The sequence below is a fragment of the Diabrotica virgifera genome, chromosome 3 (genome assembly GCF_917563875.1).
Source record: "Diabrotica virgifera virgifera chromosome 3, PGI_DIABVI_V3a".
Lineage (NCBI taxonomy): Eukaryota > Metazoa > Arthropoda > Insecta > Coleoptera > Chrysomelidae > Diabrotica > Diabrotica virgifera.
In genome coordinates, this window is record NC_065445.1 from 64,981,305 (window position 1) to 65,009,063 (window position 27,759).

The following is a 27,759-nucleotide window of genomic DNA, read 5'->3' on the forward strand; positions in this document are numbered from 1 at the left end:
CTTGGCAAAACCAGGTCAATTAAATCAGATCAAATAAAATAAAAAACCAAAAATGGTATATTTTTTATAAAAAAGGCACATTAAAGATGTGATAAAATTACGGATTTATAAAAGCGTAAACATCGTGAATACAAAGGGTGATGCATAACTTTTGAAACTATGTGTATAAATAAACCTCAAAAAAGCACTTCTGCATTGCCGCATCGTATTGAACGTGCATCATCTACTGTGGCAGACGAAACACAGACAATGCGATGAAAACCTACGAAAACTATTAGATTTTCAATAATTTATATTTACCTGCTATCGATCCACATACTGCAACTTCCCAAGAGTCGAGATGTATGTTATTTTTAAAATTTTTCCTATAACTTTTCTTCAAATACTCCAGTATTGGAAACTGTATAACTGAGAATGGTATTTCTCTCAATATTGTTGAGCAAAAACCTCTATATAAACCCTAAAATAATAAACAGAAAACACATCAATTATCACCTAAAATTAAACGAATAGTGGTAAAGAAAATATAGTAATGTTAGAAATTAAATATCAAAATAAATTGCGTACCGACATATGAAAAAAGAGGTCACAAATAGCTTCACCAATTTTGGTCATAAAATCTCTCCATGTTGAATTTGACTTTCGTCTTTTTCTTTTGCTTTTCTCGGTCTCCAGATAGTAATAACCTCTATGTATGCACCATCTTCCATACTCTCTTCTTATAAGTGCCATCCTAATCTCCATTGAAAGGTAGTTATTTTCTACTCTATTTTTACATATTGTCTTATTACGAATACAAACATGTGTTTTACTGTCTTAGCGTTATTCCGAATATATACCATTCCTTTTGCCTTTGGGTTACTTTCAAATTTTCTGTTGATTTTTTTAAGAAACCAATTTTTGAAAGAGTTTGTCATAGTGACCCACGATTCGAAATGATCATGCAAATTTTCAAAACAATAGGGAACTTGCATAAAATTTTAAATTCGAAAAAAATGTTATAAATCACAACAGAACATAATTTAAAACATGTATCAAAGATAAAAAAGTTTTGTTTGTTTTTCGATTGGCCCCTAAAGACGATTAAAAATTCAAATTATACCAACCAGCCCAAAACGCGTCGTGACGTCATCGGGCTATATGTTTACATTCTGAACCAACAAAGTAAACAAAATTGTATATAATTTTAAATTAGACATTATAAACGTCAGTAGAAAATGCAGTTATGTGACGGTACAAGTGTTTTTGATCGTTTTAACTATTCATAGAAAATTTGTACTTTTACAAAATGGTTTTATTTTCCATAGTAAACCTTCTTTCCTTTCCTTCAATAACTATATCAAACTCCAATCTCAACAAACTGGTATATATGATTACAATGACATACTATGTAATTAGAATGTAAATATTTTTCCTTTATTCCGCGACGACGAGCTGGCCAAATACCCAAGTAGGTGGAGGCCAATAAACTAAAGAAGAAGCAGAAGAATATACCTAAATATAACCATAAACAGAACCATATAGTTAAACTGAGTGACGTCACGGGCCGTTTGACCTATTTTAAGATACCGAAGACTTTAAATTTGTACTTCTACGTTATTATGAGTTTTAGAAGCGTGAAATTTTGGAAATCCAATTTTTTACAAAACTAAACATTATTATGTAATAAAAAAATGTGCAAGTTCCCTATTGGTACTTACAGTACTTTGTATTTTAGAAATTCCCCAAAAAAAGTATATGAATTTCGTACTTTTACACTAGGATAGCCCCTGAATATGTATTAAAAAGTTTACTTGCCCTCAAACCCTCGTGTTTATATGCTGACAAGGCAATTTTTAAAGAGGATTTATTTCCTGATTGAGTCTGTCTCCTCTGCTTCACGACTTCCATTGGTACTCTCACTAAACATGCTGCCTACAAAGAAAAATACGAATAAATAAATCAACGTTTTTGGATTATAAAAAATAAACTTATTATACCTATTAAAAAAATTGGTTTAAGTTTGTATTTTTTCATATCTATATTTTTACGTTTATAATGTTTTATTTTTCTATTTAACGTACTGAGCGTTCCTTATATCCTGTCTTTCCTATCCTATCGAACGTATTACAAGTCAAAAATGGAGATGGGCGGGACGTTGCAAGAATGAAATACGGACAAAAAAATTGCTTGAGTGGAGACCACGGGCAGACAAGCGAAGCCAAGGAAGACCCCCAACGCGATGGACCAACGACCTCTAAAGAGTTGGATAGCAGAATAGAAGAAGATGGAAATATCTGGAGGAGGCCTATGTTCAACAATGGACAAATCCGGACTGATTAATGATGCCATGCTATGATATGTTAGTAGTTTTTAGGTACAGTCTGTCTAATTTACTTATTGTTGCACGTCATTATCTACGTTAGAGATCTAAGTTGACATTATTGCCCAATTACAAAAAAAATTTGAATTCATTTTAAATCATACATCACACAATTTTTGCGGAAGTGGATTATACAGCAAAACAAATTAATATTCAATGTAAATAAATAAAAACTTTAGAAATAGAAAACAACAATTAAGTTATAATCTTACGTTGAAGTATATAATAAAAACAGTAAATATAATAAAACAAATACTTATAGTAAAGAATATAAACAAATATGAAGTGTCATCACCGCAACTGTCAAATAAATGTTACCAATTTATGCCAAAATATCACCTTCGTTCGATTATAGTTACAGTGTATTCCGAACAAATGTGCTTCATAAAAGCGCTTTATAATCCATTTATACAAATTAAATGAAACATATTGTGTATTTCTTTAAGTTAACATTAATAGAAATCTTTAAATGTTATTTCTACGCGTATATAATAAAATATGTCTAGTGGCTCTAATGCCAGTGTACTCGGCAAAGTGATTCTAAAAAAGAACACACCTACCGCCTAAATATTTCGTGTTGGTATCATGTGACGTCACTGGCTATGACGCGGATGACGTGCAACGGTAAGTAAATTAGATGGAGTATATATAGGTATAATCCAATACCAAAATAGGCAGGAGTAAAAGCGAGTAGGCCATAAGAACATAGGAGAAAGAGGTCGAAAACTGGGACATATTACGATTTTAGTCCAGTCGGGTTAGACGAATAACAGGCCTAACCTTGCATTAGGAGCTGCCCCAAATTTTATTTTTTTTAATCTTTAGGGGGGGTCAATAGTAGTGTAAATTTAAAATCTCGACTGAATTCCGCTATTACGTTAGCCGCCGTCTTGATTTTAATGAGAACCGTTTTTGCTCAATATCTCCGCCATTTTCAAGTCTTCGACAAAAAGTATAACAACCAAAATTGTTGAAAATGTAATTTTATATCATTTCTATTTTTACATTTAATTCGTGCCATCGATATTTTCCGAGTTATAGCGGAAAATAGTGACAGTTATAAATATAAATAGAGCATAATTATTGAATTATCTCGTTTATTGTTAGTTTTACGACAAAAATGTTCCTATACAAAAATAGAGAGAATTGAATTCTACACAATTTTAGTTTGTTTCATTTTTTTGCTAAAGTTAATATTTAAGGTACTAAGTATGCGATAATGGCGCGAGCGTAAGACCTGATTGATTTTGTAGCAATTGTTTTTGTTCAATATCTACGCCATTTTTAACTTAAACTGTTCCAAATATGATTTCCTACAATTTATTTTTAACAATTTGTTTCATGCGGTTGATATTTTCCGAGTTAAGTGGGAAAATAGTAAAAAGTGGTGGGGGGAGCATAATTACTGAATTGAATCTTTTTCCGAGCTGCCCCAAATTTTATAATTCTATCCTTTAGGGGAGATCAATAGTAGTGTAAATTTAAAATCTCCACTGAATTCCGCGGTTGCATTAGCCGCCATATTGATTTTAAAGGAGAACCGTTGTTGCTTAATATCTCCGCCATTTTCTACTTTTCGACAAAAACGATAGGAGCTAAAATTGTTGGAAACGCAATATCCTACAATTTCTTTTCCACAATTTTTTTATGCGATCAATATTCTCCGAGTTAAGGAGGAAAATAGTGGAAGCGGAGGGGAAGCATAATTATTGAATTGTCTCATTTATTATTAACTTTACGACATAATTGTACATAAACAAAAATAAAGAGAATTATATTTTATACAATTTTTGAAACTTCCAATGAAACACCAACCAAACTAAGTACATAAAAGACATAAATAATAACTTATATGCATTAAGTTCACTTAATTTTATTAACTAGCCGGTTTTATTGGTTAAATTTGTCTGTCGATAATTAAGTTTCATGTCAGCTAACATATTTTAATATTTCAACAATTTTCTTTTAATTTTGGACCCCGTTGGGGGGAATCTTCCCATCCCCCCTCTTAGACCCGCCACTGGTTCTCTCGAAAAATTGTAGTAAATCGTTATTGCAACAATTTCAGTCCTTACACTTTTTGTCGAAAAGTTGAAAATGGGGAAGATATTGAACAAAAACAATTGCTTTAAAATCAATCGGGTCTTACGCTCGCGTCTTTACCGCATACGTACTACCTTAAATATTGATTTTATCAAAAAAATGAAAGAGATCAAAATGGTACAAAATTTAATTCTCTTCATTTTTGTATAGGTTAAAATTTGTTGTAAAAGTAATAATAAACAAGATAATTCAATAAATCAATAATTATGCTTTAACTGTCACTGTTTTTCCCCATAACTCGGAAAACAAGGACCGCACGAAAAAATTATAATAAACAAAATTATAGAAAATCGCATTTTCAACAATTTCAGTTTGTATATTTTTTGTCGAAAAGTTGAAAATGGCGGAGATATTGAGCAAAAACGGTTCTCGTTTAAAATCAAGATGGCGGCTAACGCAACGGTCAAATTCAGTCGAGATTTTAAATTTATGCTACTATTGACCCCCCTAAAGATTAGAAAAATAAAATTTGGGGCAGCTCCTAATGCAAGGTCAAATGGTATCCCGACTGGGCTATTTACAAAAACCTAAACAAATGCTTATACGCCAGAAAAGTCTGCTTCCCATCAAATATTCCTTCTAAGACAAGCTTTGGAAAAAACACATGAGTATGGAATTAATACTCACTAATTTGTTTGCGGATTTTAGATGTGCCTATCACAGTGTAGACAGAAACGCACTATACAAATCCATATTAGAATTTAATATCCGAATACACTTAGTGATGTTTACAAAACGGATTATGGCGTAGAATCTATAATTTTGAGCTTTACCGCCTTTATAGTGAACATAGTATTGGTAGATTTATCAAAATAAACAGGCTACAGTAGCTAGGCCACTTAGAGAGAATGAACGACGTGGAACCTTTTAAACACATTTATAATCAAAGACCGGATGGAGTGGAGAGAAGAAGCAGGCCCAGATCACGATTTAAGGACCAGGTGGAAGACGACTTGCGAGTACGGAGAGTACGAAATTGGAAAACCAAGGTGAAGTATAGGAAGTAATGGAAGCTGATTCTGGAACACGCCAAGACCCACCATGGGTTGTAGAGCCAATGATGATGATGAAGTTCCTTTCTGAGCATGAAAAAGTTTAGTAAAAGAAAGAAGTTGATAGTTTACATTAAAACGTAAAACCTTTGTGACAAGATTTAGATGATTATTATTAATTATAGATTATAAATCTGTTAAGCAATAAACCCCACTTATTTGCCAGTTGTATAACTAATATACTGACAAAACCTACCTAAACGATAAGACTCATTTTCGTCAATAATTAATTTTTTAGAATCTATAGGCTTTCTACAAATCTTTTATGTTTATAACATTTTTGTGTTATGATTCCGAACACCGCGTGGAAAAAATGTGTAACATTCTGCTACTTAAAGTTAATTTGACATTAATTTAACTTAAATATTAACATCTCGTTAATTTTTAAGGTTTATTAATGAAAGACAAATAGAAAAATGTTAATCTTAAAATACAAGATAAAATCGTTACGTATTATATTTATAAACAATAAAGTGGCAAGGATAATTACTACAGTAACGTTTTGACATTAAATACAACAATTAGATAATATTATATTTATGCTTCTATAGAATTTATATTTTTTGAGAGCAGAGCGAAACCTTTTTGATATTCTGTCTTACTTCATCGATTCAAAAATGAAAAAAAATTATTCACTAACTCAATATAACTTTTGTACTGGTACAAGGATGATGGTATAGTTGAACCTGCCCAGAATATAAACTTTCAGTATATAAAAAATATGTTATTCCAAATAGCTTTAACTTCTAAAACTATTCCCTTAACAAAAAACATAGCACATGGGTACTCTTCGTCATGCATCTGCCCGCAAAACAATGTTAAAACTTTTGGATATGTTACATAATACTTCTCTAAGAATTATTATACTTGGAGCATACAGAACAACTCCGATAAAATGTATATTCATCTCCACCTTGTATTGCAAAAATTCCAACAGTCAATTGCATCAAATTCCTCTGGGTTCCATCACATGTTGGAATAGCAGGTAATGAAGCAGCAGACAGAAATGGCAAAGAAGCCATAAACGATAACAGTATACCCATGTTACCCCAATCTGTATGTATGGATCTAAGAAGCTACTTCATAAAGCACCTTCCTTCTAAAGTGTACGAGAATTACTCGAGGGTTACCGCTAAGAGTTTACAATGAAATATCATGTACTTTTCCCCACTTTATTTTGTCTCTTGCTAGTATTTTTGCTTCCGTCCACGTTTTTCCTCTCTTCTTAAGTGTGTCTCGAATCACGTCATCCCATGTTCTTCTTGTCCTGCCTCTTCCACGTTTGTGTTGACTTCTTGCTTCCCACACTTGTTTGACTGGTCGGTTGTCATTCATTCTCTAGCTTCAGGAGATAAAAATAAAATTGAACCATGGAACCACCCGCTAACAAAAAGAGAAGTAAATAAATTGCTGATGTGGGAACGTAAAATTCTTCGAATGATATATGGCCTTTGCAGAGACAGCGTGACAAACGAACAGAGGCGCAGATACAATAACGAGTTATAGGGTACAAACATGCCGAAGATACATGGATGAGCGCGGTGTAGGTCGCGATCGCGGTCGAGGTTTACGTCGATGACGGGCATAACATACCGAAGATACCTTCCTTTCAGTGTTCTTTGCGGTTTCCATATAACCATAACTTGTCGCAACCTGATTACAACAAGAAATGAATAAATACACCAGCCGTATCTCCGGGGAATGTCACGTAGTTTAAAAATCACCAATAAACTTTAATTTAATACGCGATCAGCAGCTCGATCGCGATGTAAAACAAACTATTTTGTTTTGGCGTTGACATCGCTGTAAACCGCGATGATAGGTCGAGGGTGAACGGGTGACACATCCTTGGTATGTGCGATCTCACAAGAAAATGAAGGTTTGTTTTGACATCGATGTAGCGACCGCGATGGCGACCTACACCGCGCACATCCATGTATCTTCGGCATGTTCGTACCCTTAGAGTCTCTATTGGGAAAGGAAAATCAGTCAGATATATAAAGGCCAATAGACTCAGACGGGCAGGGCATATGATAAGCAGTAATGACAATCGCCTAAAAAATAATGTGTTCTGGGAAAGGCCAGATGGATGAAGGTCTGTAGGACGGCCTAGAAAAAGGTGGAAAGATGCAGTTAAAGAAGATCTGGAGAAAATGGGAGTGAGATGATAGGAATTAGTGGCACAAAACCGACAAACATGAAATGTAATAGTAAACGCGGCAAAGACTCACGAAGAGTTGTAACGCCATTGATGATGCTGATCATGGCAACCACCCGAGGTATCTAGACGAAAGCAAATAATTATTTTCCGGTTACGACTTGGACATACACAGTTTTCATATGAACATTTGTTTAAAAAAGAAGAACGCCCAATTGGTGATGAGTTCACCCCTTGCAGTAAAACATGTGCTATCGGAACAGTGTGAGAAGATCAATGGTCACAAAATTAACCCCTTAATTTTTTAAAAAGACCGGTCAAAAAAAACATTTTTTAATGTATCGTCTGGTAACGGTAATTCGAAAACGGATCCTAGTGCGCAGATCAACCCAACGAGTACTTACATTTATCAAAGTACTGAAAAGATGGTCACGAAACTGTCACAGGCCGATCAAAAAAATTTTTGGAACAATCGGAAGGAGGATGCGATGAACAGTTATTTTTTTGTTGGAACGTATTTTGTTTACTGCGCAGAAAGTGATCGTTACATGACTGTTTTTCGTTGTGCTGGAACAAACCTATATTATTATAAATTATACTTTAGTAAAATATCTATTGAGAAATAAGTGAATCAGAAAATGAAGATTATTATTGTTCTTTTTTGATTTCTCATTGTTATTTCCAATTTTCGATTGCATTCGAGTGTGAAAAAGTATAGCAACATAAAGTACAAAGCCGCTCGAATTATCTCGAGTGTGCACAGTTTGGCCAGTTTAGAGCGCTCGTATTAACTCGAGCGTACACCTTAAGGGATTAAATACCATTAACCCAAAACTCTTAAAGCCATTCTAAATTCAAATAACACTATCGATAACTTAGTTTTGTTTTTAAAACACTTTAATTTATCAAGCAAAGTGTAAAATAGATGTTATTACAACGCCGCTAATATACTAATTAGGTTAAAGCGGGATTTTGTAAATAAAAAAAGTCGTATGTAAACAGCAAAAAATGTAAATCGTAATTACGAAACCTTGAAAAACTCTGTGGTGCAATTAAAATTAAAGTAATATTTAAACAAAAATTATAAGAGCCCTAAAAATGTGTTTTTTTTTTGTATATTATAGATAATATAGTAAAACATCAAGGTTTTTCAAAGATGTTTCATTCATGGTTCACGAGTTTGAAAAACAAACTGTAGGACTTATTTTTTGAATAACCGTATTTTTAGCATGATTTCTTAATTATGGACCTATTTCTGCCAATTACAATGTGTCTTCTTCTTCTTCTTTTTGTGTAGACATGACTCTATTCTGTTTTTTCAATATGCCTCCAGTAAATTGTCACTCCATCGTTTTCGTGGTCTTCCTACTGATCGTGTTCCTATTGGGCTTTTCATTCACAATCATTTGTTTCGAGCTTCTGTCATATGTCTTATAATCCGTGTATATTTATATTATGACAAATGACAATCGATGAAAAGCCCTATTGGGAAACTGTCTCTCGCCATTCTTACTAGTCTATTTGTTTTCATTCGGTTTAGGTAGTTATTCCAATCTACTGTGCTGTTTCTTACCCAGTTAGTAAGCTTTGTTTTTAAACCAAGAGGAGTAAACTAAAATGACAGATTCACACCCAAGAAAGTGACTAGAAATATCACCAAATACATCTTCTTTTTTGGTCGATAATATCGGCCTTTGTTGATAATCCATAAATATTATATTATACAGGGTGTTTCATTGGGAAACGGAAATACTTTAATTGTGAATAGAGGTCACCGAGGCGGTTCTAGGTATACTACATTTTTTGCCCTACCGACTTTTATAACCGAGTTACAGGGTGTTTTATCTATTTTGTCAATTTCTTTCCTAAGCCATAACTTTAAAACCACTTTGTATATTTTTTTGATATTTGGAACACATGTGTCACATCCAAAACCCAAACGACCGACATACTAATCACAAGAAAAATCCAGGTCCGGATTAACAAAAAATTATAAAGTAATTGTGACCTTAAAATAACACCCTGTATATTGAAATTCTGAAAATCTGTTTGCATATTTGAAAAGAGCACAAAAAACTAAGTCTAATCGTTCGCTTCAATTTTTCGGCCAGACAATTTTATGACTTTAATTTTAAAATTATATTGAATTTTTTAAGAACTCTGACATTAAAAAGAAGGTATTATTAACTTTTAATTATAAATTATTAAAGCTATTGAATAAATACTTATTTTAAAATTAATCAATACTTATTTACCACATTGGAACGACCCAATTATTAATCACAAGAAAAATCCAGGTCCGGATTTACAAAAAAAAATAAAGTAATTGTGATCTTGAAACAACACCCTGTATATTGAAATTTTCAAAATTTGTTTGCACATTTGAAAAGACCACAAAAATCTGAGTTTATCGGTTTGCTTTAATTTTTTGTGAAAGAAATTTAATGACTAATTTTGAAATTAAATATATTGATAATTTTAAGAACACTGAAATTAAAAAGCAGATTTTTAAAGCACATTTAACAATAAATTATTAAAGTTATGAAATAAATACCCATTTTAAAAATAATCAATACTTATTTACGACATTCGAATGATCCACTTACAAATCACAACAAAAATCCAGGTCCGGATTAACAAAATAATATAAAGTAATTTTAACCTTGAAACAACACCCTGTATATTGAACTTTTCAAAATCCGTTTGCACATAGGTATGAAAAGAGCACAAAAACTAAGTTTAATCGTTAGCTTAAATTTTTTGGCCAGACAATTTAATGAATTTAATTTTGAAATTATGTCGAAATTTTTAAGAACTCTGGGAATTCATAATAAAAATTTCGATATAATTTCAAAAGTAATGTCATTAAATTGTCTGCACAAAAAATTAAAGCGGGACATTAAACTTAGTTTTTCGTGCTTTCTTCAGGTGTGCAAACGTATTTTAAAAATTTCAATATACAGGGTGATGATTCCAGGTCACAATTACTTTGTATTTTGTTGTTAATACGGACCTGGATTTTTCTTGTGATTAGTAAGTAAGTCCTTCTAATGATGTAAATAATAACTGATTATTTTTAAAATTAGTATTTATTTATTTAATTTCAAAATTAAAGTTAATAAATTTTTGCACAAAAAATAAAAGTGAATCGATAAACTCGGATTTTTGTGGTCTTTTCAAATGTGCAAACAATTTTTGAAAATGTCAATATACAGGGTGTTATTTCAAGGTCACAATTACTTTATGTTTTTTTGTTAATCCGGACCTGGATTTTTCTTGTGACTAATAATTGGGTCTTTCCAATGTGGTAAATAAATATTGATTCATTTTAAAATGAGTATTTATTCAATACATTTAATAATTTATAGCTTTAATGCTGCTTTTTAATGTGGAGTTCTTAAAAAAATTCACTATAATTTCAAAATTAAAGTCAAAAAATTGTCTGGCCAAAAAATCTAAGCGAACTATTAGACTTAGTTTTTTGTGCTCTTTTCAAGTATGCAAACATATTTTTAAATTTTCAATATACAGGGTGTTGTTTTAAGGTCACAATTATTTTATAATTTTGTGTTAATCCGGACCTTGATTTTTCTTGTGATTAGTATGTCGGTCGTTTGAGTTTTGAATGAGAGATATGTGTACCAAATATTAAACAAATATACAGGGTGGTTCTAAAGTTATGGCTTAGGAAAGAAATAAGCAAAATAGATAAAACACCCTGTAACTCGGATATAAAAGTCGGTAGGGCAAAAAATTTAGTATACCTAGAACCGCCTTGGTGACCTCTATTCACCATTAAAGTATTTCCGTTTCCTAATGAAACACCCTGTATATATAACAGCGCTTATAATAATTATGCAAGGAAGAATCCAAGGAAGAAGAAGCATAGGAAAAAGACTCATCTCCTGGCTGAGGAACCTTAGAGAATGGTTTAACTGTAGTTCATTACAACTATTCAGAGCAGCAGCCAACAAAGTGACCATAACCATTATGATATCCAACCTCCGATAGGAGAGGGAACTTTAAGAAGAAGAATAACAGCGCTACAGGCCTTAGAGGCCCTTGGCTTCGATAGTCTTGACTAAATTCTTCCACTTTTTCCGGTCCTTCACTTGTTCTCTCCAGTCTCTTGTACCCATTTCTTCTGTCAGTCCGGACGGCATCCAACCACTTCCTTCGTGGTCTCCCTCTTCTTTTCTTCCCTTGTTCTCCTGCTAACAACTCTTAGGACGTTTCTTTCTTGTGGCATTCGTGAAACATGTCCCAACCATCTAACTCCTGCGCCCTGATTTTCTGTGTTATTTTGGGTCTCTTATATATTTGCATTAGTTCCTGGTTTGTTTTTCTGCGCCATTCCCCGTTAGCTTCCTTGATACCACCAAAAACTTTTCTCAAGATTTTCCTCTCCCAAATCTCTAGCTTTTTTTCTTGTTTCTGATTCATGGTTTAAGTTTCACATGCATACATCACCGTTGGTCTCACTATTGTCTCGTAAGTTCGAATCTTGGCTGCCCTGGACACGTTTTGGCCCTCAACAGTGCGTTTAATGATCCTACTGCTTTGCTAGCTTTCAATGACCGTTTATCAATTTCTCTCTCTTCGTCTCCTCTATTTGTAACGGTTACTCCAAGGTACTCAAATTCAGTTACCTTCTCAAATTTATACTCTCTGTCATTCGTCGTTAGAGTGATCCATTTATTTTCTTCTGCATTTTCCCCTCTTATTTCCATATACTTGGTTTTTTCTTGGTTTATAGTCAGGCCATATTTTCTAGCTTCTTCTTCAAATTGTTTGAACATTTTTCGAAGTTCTATTCTTGAACGTGTCAGAAACACCAAGTCATCTGCAAAACCTATGCATTGTTGTCTTTTGTTGAGAATCGTACCGCTTGTCTGGATATTGGCTCCTCTAATTATCTTTTCTAGTACTAGGTTGAATAAGTCTGTTGACAGGGGATCTCCTTGCTTTAATCCTCTATTGACATTAAACTGATTTGAAAGACTACCTTCGATCATGACTGTGTTGACTGAAATATTATATTATACTAAGTAATACGTCGCTAAAGAGTTCTAAAAACAACTTTTGTATATAAACGTAGACTAAAAATCTAAAGATTAAAGGAATAACTCAGAAAACACAAAAAATTGCTGATTAACCTATGAAATGCCAATAGTGTCAAAATTTTATAAATGTCATTAGTGTCAAAATTTGATAACAGTGGAACCTCTGGCATGAGGTTGGACCAATTACAAACAAGCTTTACGGTGCGGGAAATTTGAATTACTCCTCTTGGTTTAAAAACAGACTATAATGTTCTCAACCTTGCATATCAGTCGGATGTCTGTACTTCTAGCTCTGTACCATAGTGTCTTGCCATCGGTTTTTCGAAGGGTTTTCATCTCTGCTGTTTCTACCATTCTTTTTGTCCTCTCTGTGTCACGTGCGTCGTGTTTCTGCCGCGTATGTCATTATTGGTCTGATGACTGTTTTGTAAATTTTGCCATTCATTCCTTTTTCGGTATTTTTATTTCTCCATATTGTTTCATTCAGGCAGCCTGCGGCTCTGTTTGCTCTATTCACTTGATCTTTCACTTCTGTTTCGAGCCTTCCGTAGCTAGATAGTGTGATGACAAGGTATTTAAATGCATTTTGTCTTTTTTGCGAAATTAACATGTTACAATTTTCTGGAGGTTATACTAAATTGAATTATAATGTGTTATATCTATTGATTAACATCGTTAATCGACATCCACCTCACCTAACCGCTCTTGTAATATATAAACTTACCAGTAACCTTTGGTCATTGCTTCTGGCTGATCTCGCATGATAATATATTTCTTTAAGACAGTTTTCATTAAGAAGCAAGTCAATTAGAGAAATCTCTTGAGTTCAAAATAGTTTTCTGTAATTTACATTTATACAAATCCGTTTATAATACTTCTTAACAATAACAAAATGCTTTTTCTTTTTGTAGCGAGCGCAGAAAGAGAAGTTCATTGTATTCTATCTTTGGCTCTAGCCGTGTCAAAATCAAATATTTCAAAACAGTTTTTAGCAACTAGGACTGGTATCGAAAATCATCAAAGTGGAAGACACTTTCTAAACTATTACTCCAATAAAAGAAGATGAAGACACATGCGATACCACTTTGTTTTTGAGTTTGTTCGTTGACCTGAGTAAAATCATTAATAGGTAAGTATTATGCCTTGTCTATATTTTTGACATACAGTGCAGTCAATAAGGGTATATGGCTCCGAATTCCGTCTTAATTTTCAACTTACTTGATTTTTTCACAGTAGGCAGATAATAGCTCAAGAAAAAATTTCTACCTTATGCCATAATATGCTTTTATATTGGAGGAAGCTTCCACCCCTTCCCGGGGGTAGATTTTTTGACAAAATAATCACCGGGAGTCATTAGAGGACCTAATTCTAAGCAAAAAATGCTATCATTTTTTTTTGAGAACTCGATACTTTTGGATTGAAAATTTTTATATTTTCATTGAAAAATTACACCTTTTCGGACGGTTTTTTGCGAATAACTTAAAAACTATGCATCCAAGAAAGAGATTCGCATTTTCAAAAATCTTCTAGTTGTAATACACAGCGAAATATGGATGGTGAAGAGACCTTTTTTGTGAATGAATCGGTGCGTTGCAACGTTGAGAACACTTTTTGTTGTGCTTGAAAAGACTTTTAACTTAACATGAGCACTGTTAAATGTCGATTGCATTCAAACTAATCGAGATACAGTGCAAAAAAGGTTGACCATTCATATATTTTAAGAAAAATTTAACAGTATGGTCGAAGCGAAGATCGGTGGGATATGCGCATTTTATCAATGAAATTCGATATTTTTAAGACATTCCAGAAGCTGCTACAGATAAAATGTTTTAACAACCTATTATTCATTCAGAATTAGTCGAAGGATATTAGTACAGTTAAAATAATTAAGACGATAACTGGACGATAATGATTTAATGAGTGAAATTTTAAGTTTTTTTCTACTTTAATGACAAAAAAAACAAGCTCATTAGCAGAACCCAATTAAAAATTGTTTTGCACATCATATTTTGAAACATTATTTGGTTGAAAAATCTCATTTTTGTTGACAAAAAAATGTATTAATTTGTGTGGACTAAATTACAGTTCTGTTTATATTATTAAGTATTAAAAGGGATATGTTACTATCAACATTCACACAGTGTTGCCAAACGGAATTTTGTTATTTTGAGTGAAAATTTTCCCACCAGAGGGTACAATGCCTATGTTTAACCCTGCATCCACCAGAATTTAAATATATCGTTTTCCTTCTACAATACCTTTTATTTTAATGGTATTTCTATGTTCAAAAAGTTGGACTGATTTAAAATGCAAGTTTAAAAAAAGATCAAATTATACAGCGCATTTTTAAATTTTCTTAAAAATCTACCTTTTTCTCCGTCTAACCCGAAAATAAGAGATACGAAAAAAATTATTCAGTACAAAAATGTAGGGTTTTTTGACAAAAATTTTGATTTTTTCATTACTGTATCATAAAAACTGTCAAGAAAACTGATGGCGCGAGTATCACTTTTCTTGCGCCCTTAAACCTTTACCTTTAAAAACTAAAGATTTTGAATTGATCAATGTAGTTTTATAGTCATTTAAATTTACTTTAAAATGTAGTACGATTCATTTATTAAAGCCACAACGAAAAGCACTGCTGTAAAATTGGCATATTAATTCACTATACTCACCACTTCAGCAACACCCCCTCCAAACATGTGTACTGCGGGTGCCGCGTAGCTTGGTACCACCCCTTCTGAATAATGTTTAATAGTTTCATATGTGAGGAAGAAAAGGGCAGCTACAACAAATATTCGAGTAAAAAATAGATTGTGTCATTTTATATACAAGAAGTAGTGATACAGGAAAGTAAAAGAGTTTTTGCAATGTTAAAATATTTTTTATCAAATTTTCACTTGCAACAATGACGATGTGCACCCTTCACTTAGTAACTTAATAGAATAAAAGATGTATTTAGTTACTCTCATTAGGTCCGATGTGATTCTAACCCAACGTATAATATCTGGGCGCACATACACAAATCTTAAAAAAACTCACATAAACGAAACCAGTATTCACTGAATTCCCAACTAGTCAACTGGTTATTTGATCACTTTTTTTAGCCTGTATATGCTTCCCCTTGTCTATATCTATGTCACGCTTTCAGAAAACTGGAGCAACATTGTCTATTAAAGACCACTTAAGCCAAAATTTGAAAAAAGTGACTCAAACTACCGGCAATATAATAAACTCATTGTCGTACTAATATACTCACCGGCACAACTAACCGCCCACCTTCTATTTCTTTCAATTTTCAGAAATTGTCAATCTTGGACCACATTTTATGAAAGATACGGTGAAAACTACCATGGAGGAAAAGAAAACAATAAAATTATTGAAAAAAAAAAGTCGTTTATCAAGGGATGCTTAACAAAAATCCAATGTTTAAAAATCTTCAAAGAAATTTCAATCAAACATAATTTTGAAAATCATAGTCTAATTACATACATACATACATATGTACATAATCGATGATCCTCTTATACCGTAAGGTGTCGAGATGTCTTCTTTACTCGTTATTCTCTGCGAACTTACGTCACTTTTTTCGGTCCCTAGCTAATTCTTTGGCTTCCTGCCACGATTTTCCTCTATTCTGCAATATTTCCATCACACTTGTATTCCACGTTTTCCTTGGTCGGCCTCTCCTGTTTTTCCCTATCGGCCTCGCTTCCCATGTCATTTTAACCTGTCTGCCGTCGTTCATTCTAAATAAGTGCCCAGTCCATTTTAATTTCTTTTCATGACATTTTTCCTTTAATGATTTTACTTTTAATTCTCTTCTAATATCTTCACTACGTCTTTTATCGATTCTCCTAGCTCCCACGACTTTTCTTAAATACCTCATTTCCGCTGCTTGCAATCTCTTTTTTTGTTTGTCGTTCAATATCCAATTCTCTGCTCCATATGTAGTGATAGGTACGTAAATTGTTTTAAATATTATCATTTTGGTTTTCCTAGTTATTTCTTTTTTATTTAAAAAGTTCTTATACAGCGAATGATATGTTCTTGTGGCTGCTTTTATCCTATTTCCAATTTCGTCGTCTTGTGTCCCCTTCTTATTTAAAATTATTCCAAGGTATTTAAATGTATCTACCTGTTCTATTTTTTTGCCTTTGATTTCAATATTTAAGTTTACATCTTTCTTGGATATTGCCATTACTTTTGTTTTTTCCATTTTAATTATTAGATTCATCATCATCATCACTGGCTCGACAGCCCTTTCTGGGTCTTGGCCTGTTCCAGGATTCTTCTCCACTTTGATCTCTTTCGTGCTTTTTTTCTCCAGTTTTTTATTTTTAAAGTTATTTTATCATTTTCTATTAATTTGTTCTAAATATGTCAGCTTCGATCTTCCTCTTGTTCTTTTTCCTACTGGCATCTGTTTGAATATTTTGTTTGGTATTTCGCCTTCTTCCATTCTTCCTACATTAATTATTAGATTGTAATTTTTAATTCTGTCTCCCAGATTCCTATGTTCTCCTCCAGAGCTGTTTCAGTTCTTGCCACAATAACAATATCATCTACAAATACACAGGCTTCGATTTTTATTTGTTGTAGGTTTCTGTATCCTATTCTGTATCCTATATTTTTTTGTTTTTGGTCAGCATTTTTTAATTACTTCGTCTATTACACAGATAAACAGTAGGGGGCTCAATACCCATCCTTGTCTGACTCCGTCGTTATTCGTAAATTTGCTGGAAATAAGATTGCCTGTTCTTACCTGATTTATGGTATTGCAATACAAACTCTAGATTGTGGTTATCAGTTCCATATCCACTTCCTTATTTGTCAAGCTTTGCCATATTCCCTCCCTGCTCACCATGTGAAAAGCTTTTTTCATATCTAGGAATCCCAAATATACCGATTCATCTTTTAGTATGGCTTTTTCGATGATCTGCTGTAGAGTGAAGGTATGGTCCTGGACGCTATGTGCTGGCCTAAACCCACTTTGAATATCTGCTAATCTAGGCTCCTCGACTAAATTCCGGAGCTTCCGTTCTAGGATAATTTCGTAGACTTTTAATGTTGAACAAAGCAACGATATACCTCTGTAATTTCCACATTCTCTCGAATCTCCTTTTTTCTGTATAGGCAATATTATAGCCGTGTTCCAGTCACTCGCATAGGCGTAACCAGGATGATCCTAAGGGGGGGTTACAACTACCTGAAAAGGGGGGTTACAACTACCTGAAAAGGGTTACAACTACTGGAAGGTCTCTGAAGAGTATGGTGTTAAGTGTATAGACCTCAAAGTACATCCCAATGGGGGGGGGGGGGGGGGTTATAACCCCCAAAACCCCCCCTCCCTGGTTACGCCTATGGTCACTCGGTATTTTTTTAGTTTTCCATGTTAGGTTTAACAGTTCATAAAGTTCCTTTTTGCCCAATTCTCCCAGATATTTCAACAACTCGGCATCTAATCCATCTATACCTGCAGCTTTGTCTATTTTTAGTTGGGTTAAGACATCTTCCACTTCATTCATTTGTATTTTATTGTCCCCAATTACATCTTGTTCTTCTGTGGTTGTATTGTTTAACGTTACTCTTTTGCTGTCTGCTGTTGTCTTGTCTTTGCTTAAAAGTTCCATAAAATATTCTTTCCATCTTTCTATAATGTGGTCTTCTTCAGTTATTATATTCCCATTCCGATCTTTAACCTGCTGAAGTTTCATGTGTGGTTCCTTTCTCATATTTTTTATGACTCGGTAAAATAATTTATTATTATGGGTTCTATTTTCTTCCATACTTTTCCCAAAATCTTCCCATGCATTTTGATTTTCTTGTTTAACCATTGTTTTAACTTTGTTTCTTTGGTCTTTATATTTATCGTAGATCAACTGATTTCTGTTTTGTAGATACATTTTTCATAAACGTTTCTTCTCTTTCACTTCTTTTTTAATATCTGCATTCCACCAACTCGTCTGTTTTTTATTGTTGTTTCTTCTTGTAAATCCAGAAACGTTTTCTGCCGTTGTCAGGAGTATTTCTTTAAATTTAGTCCATTTAACTTCCACATTGTTTATATGTTCACTTTTATCAATCTGTTCAAACTCTTTTTCTGTTTCTTTTACATCCTTATTCCTGGTTTCGATATTCCTTAGTTTGTATGTCCCAATTCTTCCGCTAGAGTTTCTTGTAGGTTCCAGAGTCTTATCAACTTCGTTTCTGCTTATTTTAATTTTTCCTTCTAGTAAATAATGGTTTTTGGATCATTCCAAACAGAAAAGGTCTTTAGTGACTTTTCTCTAAAAATGATAGTTTTTGACATATAAGTGATTAAAAACTGAAAAATTGCGAAATCGGCCATTTTTAACCCTCAAAAACTATGTGATAAACTGAAAATTTGAATGTTGCCAAGGTAGGCAGATATTCTTTAAACATCGATTGATGAAATCCCGAAGAGTTTCTTGCAACACAATATTCAAAACTCCTTTGTTTTTTAATTGCTAATCAAGCGTGCACGACACTATTTTCCACCGACATTATGGTGCAAATGAAAGGAATAAATTCGTTATTTCGTAAACTGGTGACTTTAAGGAAAAATCACGAAACAGGTCGATTTTTATTTTTAAGTTATGATATTGTGGCATGTATGGTATACTAGTCATGTCATCCGTCTGGGCGTGATGACGTAATCGATGATTTTTTTAAATGAGAATAGGGGTCGTGTGGTAGCTCATTTGAAAGGTTCTTCAATGATCTATTCAGTGATGTAAACATTTACATAATTATTTATACAGGGTGTCCTTCTATTTCTTTTTTTGTCAAATAATTTAATTTAAAAAAAATTTTTTGGACACCCTGTATAAATAATTATGTAAATGTTTATATTACTGAATAGAGAATTAAAGAGCCTTTCGAATGAGCTAGCACACGACCCCTATTCTCATTTAAAAAAATCATCGATTACGTCATCACGTCCAGATGGATGACGTCACTAGTATACCATATATGCCACAATATCATAACTTAAAAATAAAAATCGACCTGTTTTGTGATTTTTCCTTAAAGTCATCGGTTTACGAAATAACGAATTTATTCCTTTCATTTGCACCATACTGTCGGTGGAAAATAGTGTCGTGTGTGCTTGATTAGCAATTAAAAAACAAAGGAGTTTTGAATATTGTATTGCAAAAAACTCTTCGGGATTTCATCAATCGATGTATAAAGAATATCTACTTACCTTGGCAACAGTCAAATTTTCAGTTTTTCACATAGTTTTTGAGGGTTAAAAATGGCTGATTTCGCAATTTTTCAATTTTTAATCGCTTATATGTCAAAACCTATCATTTTTAGAGAAAAGTCACTAAAGACCTTTTCTGTTTGGAATGATCCAAAAAACCTAAAATTACTTTTTTCCATGCAAAAAAAAAATAATTTTAGGAAAAAAACAAAAAAAAATCTTTAAACAATTTTTGACCACCTTTTGGTCCTGGCAACATGCAAATTTGTTAAAAGAAGTCCTTTTTGAGTAAGATTGTGCAAAAAATCCAAATCAGAATATTTTTCCTAACGGATGCGCAGTGGCTTTCTGGACTATATGTATTTCAGATCCTTGTATAATAGGTCTGGATCCCGCGTATGAAAAAAAAGTTGATTAATAGCAAGCTGAAAATTTGTTAATAGCTTAAGGGTGTCTATTCGAATAAACTTTGATATGTGTGAACACTGGAACAGGGGTAGTTTTAATTGTGGAACAGGTTAAAAATTTGGAACGGTCACAGCACGAAAACGGCACATTTATTTTGTCCGACAGAACAGACTTAAACTCTTCGAACAGAGATTAAACTCTCATGCAAAAATCAGGCTGCTATTTATTACCAAATGGGCGTTTTAATGAGTGGAACATGTAGAATATGTCAAATGACAGGAATTATGACAGGTAATAAATAGCAGTCTGATTTTTTCATGAGAGTTTAATCTCTGTTCGGAGAGTTTAAGTCTGTTCTGTCAGACAAAATAAATGTGCCGTTTTCGTGCTGTGACCGTTCCAAATTTTTAACCTGTTCCACAATTAAAACTACCCCTGTTTCAGTGTTCCCATATATCAAAGTTTATTCGACTAGACACCCTTAAGCTATTAACAAATTTTCAGCTTGCTATTAATCAACTTTTTTTTCATACGCGGGATCCAGACCTATAATATATCATTACAATTTTTTAATTTATTTTTTTGTGATATCAGTTAAAAAAAATAAAAAAAACTATTTGAGTTTATAAAGGTTATAAAAAGATATCAATTTAATCTAAATAAGTACCAAAATGTATATGTAAGCTGGTAAACAAATTTTTTCGTAATAAGGGATGATTATAACGGCCGGTTTCACAATCTGTGGTTAACCCTAGCGGTCAACTAACCTTTACTCACAGTCTAACTGACAGTTGCTGTTTCACAACCACATATTCAATCATGGTTAGTTGACCGTAAGTTTTGTTTTATTTTTCTTATGTTGGTAGGAAATTATGGACAATGATCACCAGAAATAACATTTTTATGGAAGAATTATCAAATCAGCTGATCAGTAAGATGAGTTTCCATTGATTTTTTTTAGGATAAATTCAATAAATTGTTATATTTCTTTATGACTATTAATTTGTTGTATATATTTCTTAAGGATTTTATATTTAGTTGTGGAGTTTATTTTGCAGATTAAGGAAAATAAATGTGTGTATATGTGTGGTTAGGATATTCAGTCAGACAGACTTGTGGTTGATTTGCATAATCATATTTTTGATGTTGATTCTTGCTACCTTGCTTGCTTTAAAAATTCATATATTTTAACATACCTCCTATGGGATTAATAAAATTTGATACATGATGGTTGCATCTTAGATTTTGGACCATAAAAATTACTATGCAAAACTTTTTTGAAGTATCTTTTTTTCGTAAAATTAATATTAAAAATGCTTCCCATACGTGGCCAACTAAAGTACACACACTGTATATTACATGCACATTATACATTTTAAGTTTTGTTTAAGAATAATATTTGTTTTAAGGTCTTTCGCCAATATTGTTAAAATTAAATTATTATAAAAACATGTAGGACTTCTGTATGAGCTTTCGTAACGTTCGGTTGTGTGACAGTTCAGTGTGGAAGTGATAATTCAAAAAAAAACGCAGGCGACAAAAACAAAATAGGAACTACATAATAGAGGTAACTAACAAATTTCCTATCTGTTGAATTCCTAAATTTCCTGTACTTTCTTTGAATAAAATAAATTATACATTATCTAGTTAGGTAAAAAAGAGACAGCTTTGCATTACACGGTTAATTATGGGGGATACTACCGGGGGGGCTAACCCCCCCGGTGATGAGGAGATGTTAGATAATATAGAAAACACTGAAAATAATAGTAGTTTAAAGAATACACCATTACTTGATAGCAATGCTAATTCAATCACTAATAATAACAATGAAATAAAAAAAGGAAAAAAACATTTCTATTATCAGTACACTGATACCGGTCCCTTTGAGGTATTTATGGAGTCAAAAGGCGATAACGTCGGTAATTATAGTTTTTTGAAATTAGCAAAATACATAAATGACAAAAAAATCGAGAATGTACTTAAACTTAGCAAAAAAGGAAAAAACCGAATTAGCGTTGCTTTCAAGAAATGGGAGGATGCTAATAAATTTGTTTTAAATGACGTGGTCAGAAATGATGGATATGAATTGTTTATTCCGGCAAATAACGTAACATGTAGGGGAGTCGTTAATAATGTAGATACTAGTATATCGGATGCAGATCTAATCAAATTTTCGGGATTGGCTTCGGCCAACATTAAAGTACTAGAAATAAGACGATTTAAACGGAAGTCTAAATATGACACGGAGAAATATATTGATACAGAAACGGTCGCATTTACCTTTTCGGGAAAAGTAATCCCGAAGGAAGTGAATATATATGGGATCCCTTTTAGGGTAAAACCATACATGATACCAGTGGTTCAATGTTATCGGTGTTTTCTTTTTGGACACACAAAAAATCTTTGTAGAGGGGGAGAAAAATGCAAAAACTGCGCGGAAAAAATACATGAAGGGGATTGTTCGATGAAATGTTTACATTGTAATAGCAGCTTTCATATAAGTACCTATGAGGAGTGTCCAGAGTATGTGAGACAGCGGAATATTAAGGCTGTCATGTCTCTGGACAATCTTTCATACTACGAGGCATGCGAGAGATTTCCTTATGTTTCTACTAGAAAATCGCAAGAGAATAATATATTCAGAATGAGCCAGGAGGAATTCCCAACATTACATAAAACTCAAATAAATAATTTAGAGACAATTCCCATCAATATGCGATGGATAGAAAATGTAAAGAGTAACCCTGAACACCTGTTTAGTAGAAAAATGGAGAATAACTCAAACAAAAATAAAAGAAAGGCTAATGAAACAAATAAGACATACAATAAAGAAGTACACAATCAATATTTATTATCTCCAAATGGGAGAAGCGAAGAGAGAGCTCGTGCAGTAAACAATGAGACTCCTGGATGTTCCCGTACAGAGCAACTAGAGAGGGACACAGAAAAAACACTGAATGCGATATTAAAAAAACTAGATTGGAAACATAAGGAACATATAATCAATTACTTGAACCAGCTATTTATACATGAAAGCTCATCGAACCAAAAGTTGCTAGATTTAGATGGATATCAAGAATCCACTTATTATCCAATGGAACATAAAAAGTTTAAGCAGTAACTATAACAGTCTGAAATATTTCATAAGCGAACATAGACCCAAATTAATTCTATTAAATGAAACTTGGCTAAAAAATAATCATCACTTCTATCTAAGAGGATATGAAATACATAGGTTGGATCGAGGGGATGGTTATGGTGGCCTAGCTACTGTGGTTCATAATAGTCTGGATCACAAAATAGTATATAGGTATAATAATAATGTTAGTAAAATTCAAATTTTAGCAATAAAAATAATAGATTGGGACATTACAGTTATTAACATTTATATCCATCCTAGGGCAAAAATAAATTTAAATAGTTGGGTTGGACGCATAAATAAAATCAGGGGAAATAAAATTTTAATGGGGGATATGAATGCACATAATGCACTTTGGGGAAGTCAAGTGTCTGTTAATGTTAATGGAAGAATAATTGCTGAATCCTTAGAGGATTTGGATCTAGTTTGCTGCAATGATGGGAGACCCACGCGGATTACCCTACCTGGACAGAATGCCTCAGCGGTAGACCTAACACTAATTTCCTCGGAAATTGCAAATATATGCCAATGGGATGTGTTAGAGGATTCTGGAGGCAGTGATCATTTTCCAACTTCTTGCAAAATCGCAATTGTAAATGAAAATATAGTAACACAAAAAAGTCATAAAAGAAATACAAAGAATGTCAATTGGGAGAATTATGCTTCAAAAATGGAAGACTTGATGAAGAATGGGTGTGAAGACTATAATTCATTTACACAAATTATGGAAATGGTGAGTGATGAGGAAATACCTCTCTTGAAAACAGAAAAATCTATAAGAAAAAAGAAAAGCCCTCCCTGGTGGGATAAGGAATGCTCTAATTTAATAAAAACAAGAAAAGAAAAAATTAAAAAATATAAGGAAGAAGCAAGCAATGAAAATTATATTGAAATCAAAAAAATATTTGCATACAGTAAAAAAATATTTAAAACAAAAAAAAGAAATAGCTTCAAAAGCTTTTGCAATGGATTGACAAGGGACACTCCTCTATCTGAAATATGGCGAACAGTTAAGCTATTCTCCACATATCAAAATGCTGTAATCCCTGCTAAACTTCCCAACAAAAACATAGCTCAGAACATATTAAATAATTTGGCAATTGACATAACAGATCCTGAGTTCATGGTTACCCTAACTAACGAGGATGTGGAGGACATTTCAAGGCAAGAAATAATAAGTGTCATAAATAAAAAGGATAAGGCTACTGGCTTAGATCTTGTAACATATAGCATGATAAACAGACTTCCCCTGGTGGCGCTAGATACATTGTCAAAAATATTTAATCAAATAGTTAAAAGAAACACAGGTTTTCCACAAGAATGGAAAAACACCCTTGTCATTCCCTTTTTAAAACCCAATAGAGACCCTTTATGTGAGGATAATTATAGAAACATAGCTCTAGAGTCATGTGTAGGCAAAATTTTGCAAAATATAATTAAATTAAGAATAGAACAAATAACGGAAAAAAAATCGATACTAAGCCCTAAGCAGTTAGGTTTCAGAAGAAACAAAGGGTGCAACGATAACTTAGCTTTAACAATTAATTATATTAGAACTGGATTTAGTAAAAATTTAAATACAATTGGAATTTTTTTGGATATCAGTAGGGCATATGATACAGTCAATATATATTTGCTATATAAATACTTATTAAAGTATGACATCCCAATAACTTATGCAAACTTGATCTTGCAATTTTTGCTCAACAGAAATATCTACGTTAAAGACAAATCAAATAATATATTAGGCCCAATGCAAGCATCCACTGGATTGCCTCAAGGGTCTCCACTCAGTCCAATATTATTTAATCTCTATACTAGATCCCTACATGATTTAATAAACCATGAGATGGAGTGTTTTCAATATGCAGATGATTTTGTAATTCTGGTGCAAGGATCTGATATATACAAGCTAATTAATTCCTTAAATACCCATATAATAAATTTACAGGAGTGGTTTGAGAAACACAACTTTAAAATTTCAGCACACAAATCAAAAGCAATAATATTTAGAAAAAGAAGTCAGGCTTATAACTTCCCACATTTGATATATCAAAATATGGAAATTCCATGGAAAAATGAAATAAAGTATCTGGGATTTCATTTACAGTGCAATTTGAATATGACAATTCAAATTAACGACATGATAACTAAAGCAAACAAAGGAATAAATGTCATGAGAGCAATTTGTGGTACAAAATGGGGAGCTGACCCGAACATTCTTTTGAGTTTATACAAAGGAATAGTTAGATCTCATTTAGATTACGCAGCCAATCTTTTAAACCCCTGCAGTAAAAGTTTGATGATGAGGTTGGAACAAGTACAGAATGTTGCCTTGAGAATCGTAACGGGTTGTCTACGTTCTACACCCATCTTAATATTGCAAGCAGAATGTTCAGTAACAACGTTACAAGTTAGAAGGGAGATACTAGCACATAAATATATACTCAAACAAATGCCGGAAAAAAACAATATCATAGTAAAGAGTCTAAATAAGCTAAACGAAGCAATAAATGCAAACAATAGATTCTGGAGGAACAAGGTCATACCTGATTACTCACTAGCATATACAAATATACTCAAAAAAACAAAAAACATAATTAGATATAAAATCAATCCTATATATGAGGTAGAAAGAAAAACTCTTCTATACCCCATTACAATTAAAAGTCTAGAATTTGAAAAATATGAAATTGAATCGAACGAAAGGTTCATAGCTAAATATGGTGGAATATATAATAATCATACCCACGTATATACAGATGGATCAATAGACCCACAAACAAATCAATCGGGATTTGGAATTTACATCCCAAGCATCAATTATAAATATTCGTCACGACTCCATAACTACACACAAATCTGCACAACTGAAATAATAGCGGTATACAAAGCCATGTCGGTATGTATTGAAAAGGAAATCATGAAAGCAGTGATCTTTGTAGATTCAAAAAGTGCCTTATCCAAAATATCTAGTCACAAATGGGACCAAATGGATTATGTAACTATAATGACCAAAAAACTACTGGTAGATGCAAATAATATGGGATTTTCAATAGGATTAGAATGGGTACCGGGACATCAGGGGATTAAAGGCAACGAGGTGGCAGATAGCTTGGCCAATATTGGGAGAGAATTAAGAGTACCATATGATGTAAAAAACATCAGCACAGATATCTTTTGTGTTACAAAAAAGAACATCTTGACTCAATTTTACAATAACTGGTATTCCCAAATTAAAGGTAAATATCCGGACTATTATGGACTGCAGGATAGTTTCCCTATAAAACCTTGGTATAACAAATGTGGATATTTGGGTAGGAACAATATTACTAACCTTAATCGTTTACGAAGTGGACATTGCAAAACTCCTTGTTATCTCCACAAAATAGGCAAAACGGAAACACCGATATGCGAATGCGGTACTATGGGAACATTGGTACACATCATCTTTGAGTGCCCCATAAATAAACATAAAGATATGGATTTGTATCTAGAACTAATAAAAGCTGGAACAGACAGTCCAATATCTTTACAGAGCATTTTATATAAACCCTCGAATAAAGTTATTAAGATAATCAATAAATTTATCAAATTTTTTCAAGTAGATCTATAGAATTTTGAAAAAATAATAATAATAACAATAACAATAAATAAATACTTCAGAAAATACAGGGAATCTCCTAAAATGTCAAAAATTATATTTGTATCCTTAAAATCCTTAATCCTAACCGAAGGTAGCCAGCCCTAAACCTATGTGAAAATGTTTGGAAGCTACCCCCAAACGAGAAAAGTCTTAAGTTAACCTTAAATGTTGTAACACTTTTCCCCCTCTAGCTACAGAAAAACAAGAAGAAGGACAAGGACCACATAGGACCAAAAAAAAAAAAATAGATCTGAAGTTGACAGGACACCTGGTTGTGCATTGCCTTGAGCAAGACGCGCATAACCAATAACATGTACTGGGTAAATGATTAAAAAAAAATCGAAACCCAAAAAAAAGGAAGAAGAAGAAGATAAAAACATGTAGCAAGCAAGAGACTATAGTATGTATTAATAATTACCCCACGAAGCAAATCATTTAAAAATCGAACAATTATTGGCCGCTGAAATGCTAAACGCATTTAAGTACATCATATAAATTCATATCTGTAATTAATAATTTACGTGTATACACTCTGTCCTGTCAATAAAACGAAATTAGGTTAGGATAACCTCTGGTTAAGAGCTTAACCATCACTCCAAG

At 32.9% G+C, this 27,759-nt stretch overlaps 1 protein-coding gene and 1 long non-coding RNA gene across 3 annotated transcripts in view; one reads left to right on the top strand and one right to left on the bottom strand.

Moving 5' to 3' along the window:
• LOC114334463 (S-adenosylmethionine mitochondrial carrier protein) overlaps positions 1-27,759 on the bottom strand; it is a 50,468-nt gene that overhangs the window by 20,605 nt on the left and 2,104 nt on the right. For both annotated transcript variants that reach the window (XM_028284504.2, XM_028284502.2), the window contains exons 3-5: positions 15,414-15,523; positions 1,798-1,914; positions 301-460 (exon numbers count right to left, since the gene is read on the bottom strand). In XM_028284504.2, coding sequence (XP_028140305.1) covers positions 301-460; positions 1,798-1,914; positions 15,414-15,523 — 387 coding nt within the window. The remainder of the gene's footprint in view (positions 1-300; positions 461-1,797; positions 1,915-15,413; positions 15,524-27,759) is intronic.
• LOC126881102 (uncharacterized) lies at positions 21,810-27,469 on the top strand. Its single transcript, XR_007696724.1, has 2 exons — positions 21,810-21,941; positions 27,351-27,469. It is a non-coding gene; the product is annotated as an uncharacterized LOC126881102 (long non-coding RNA).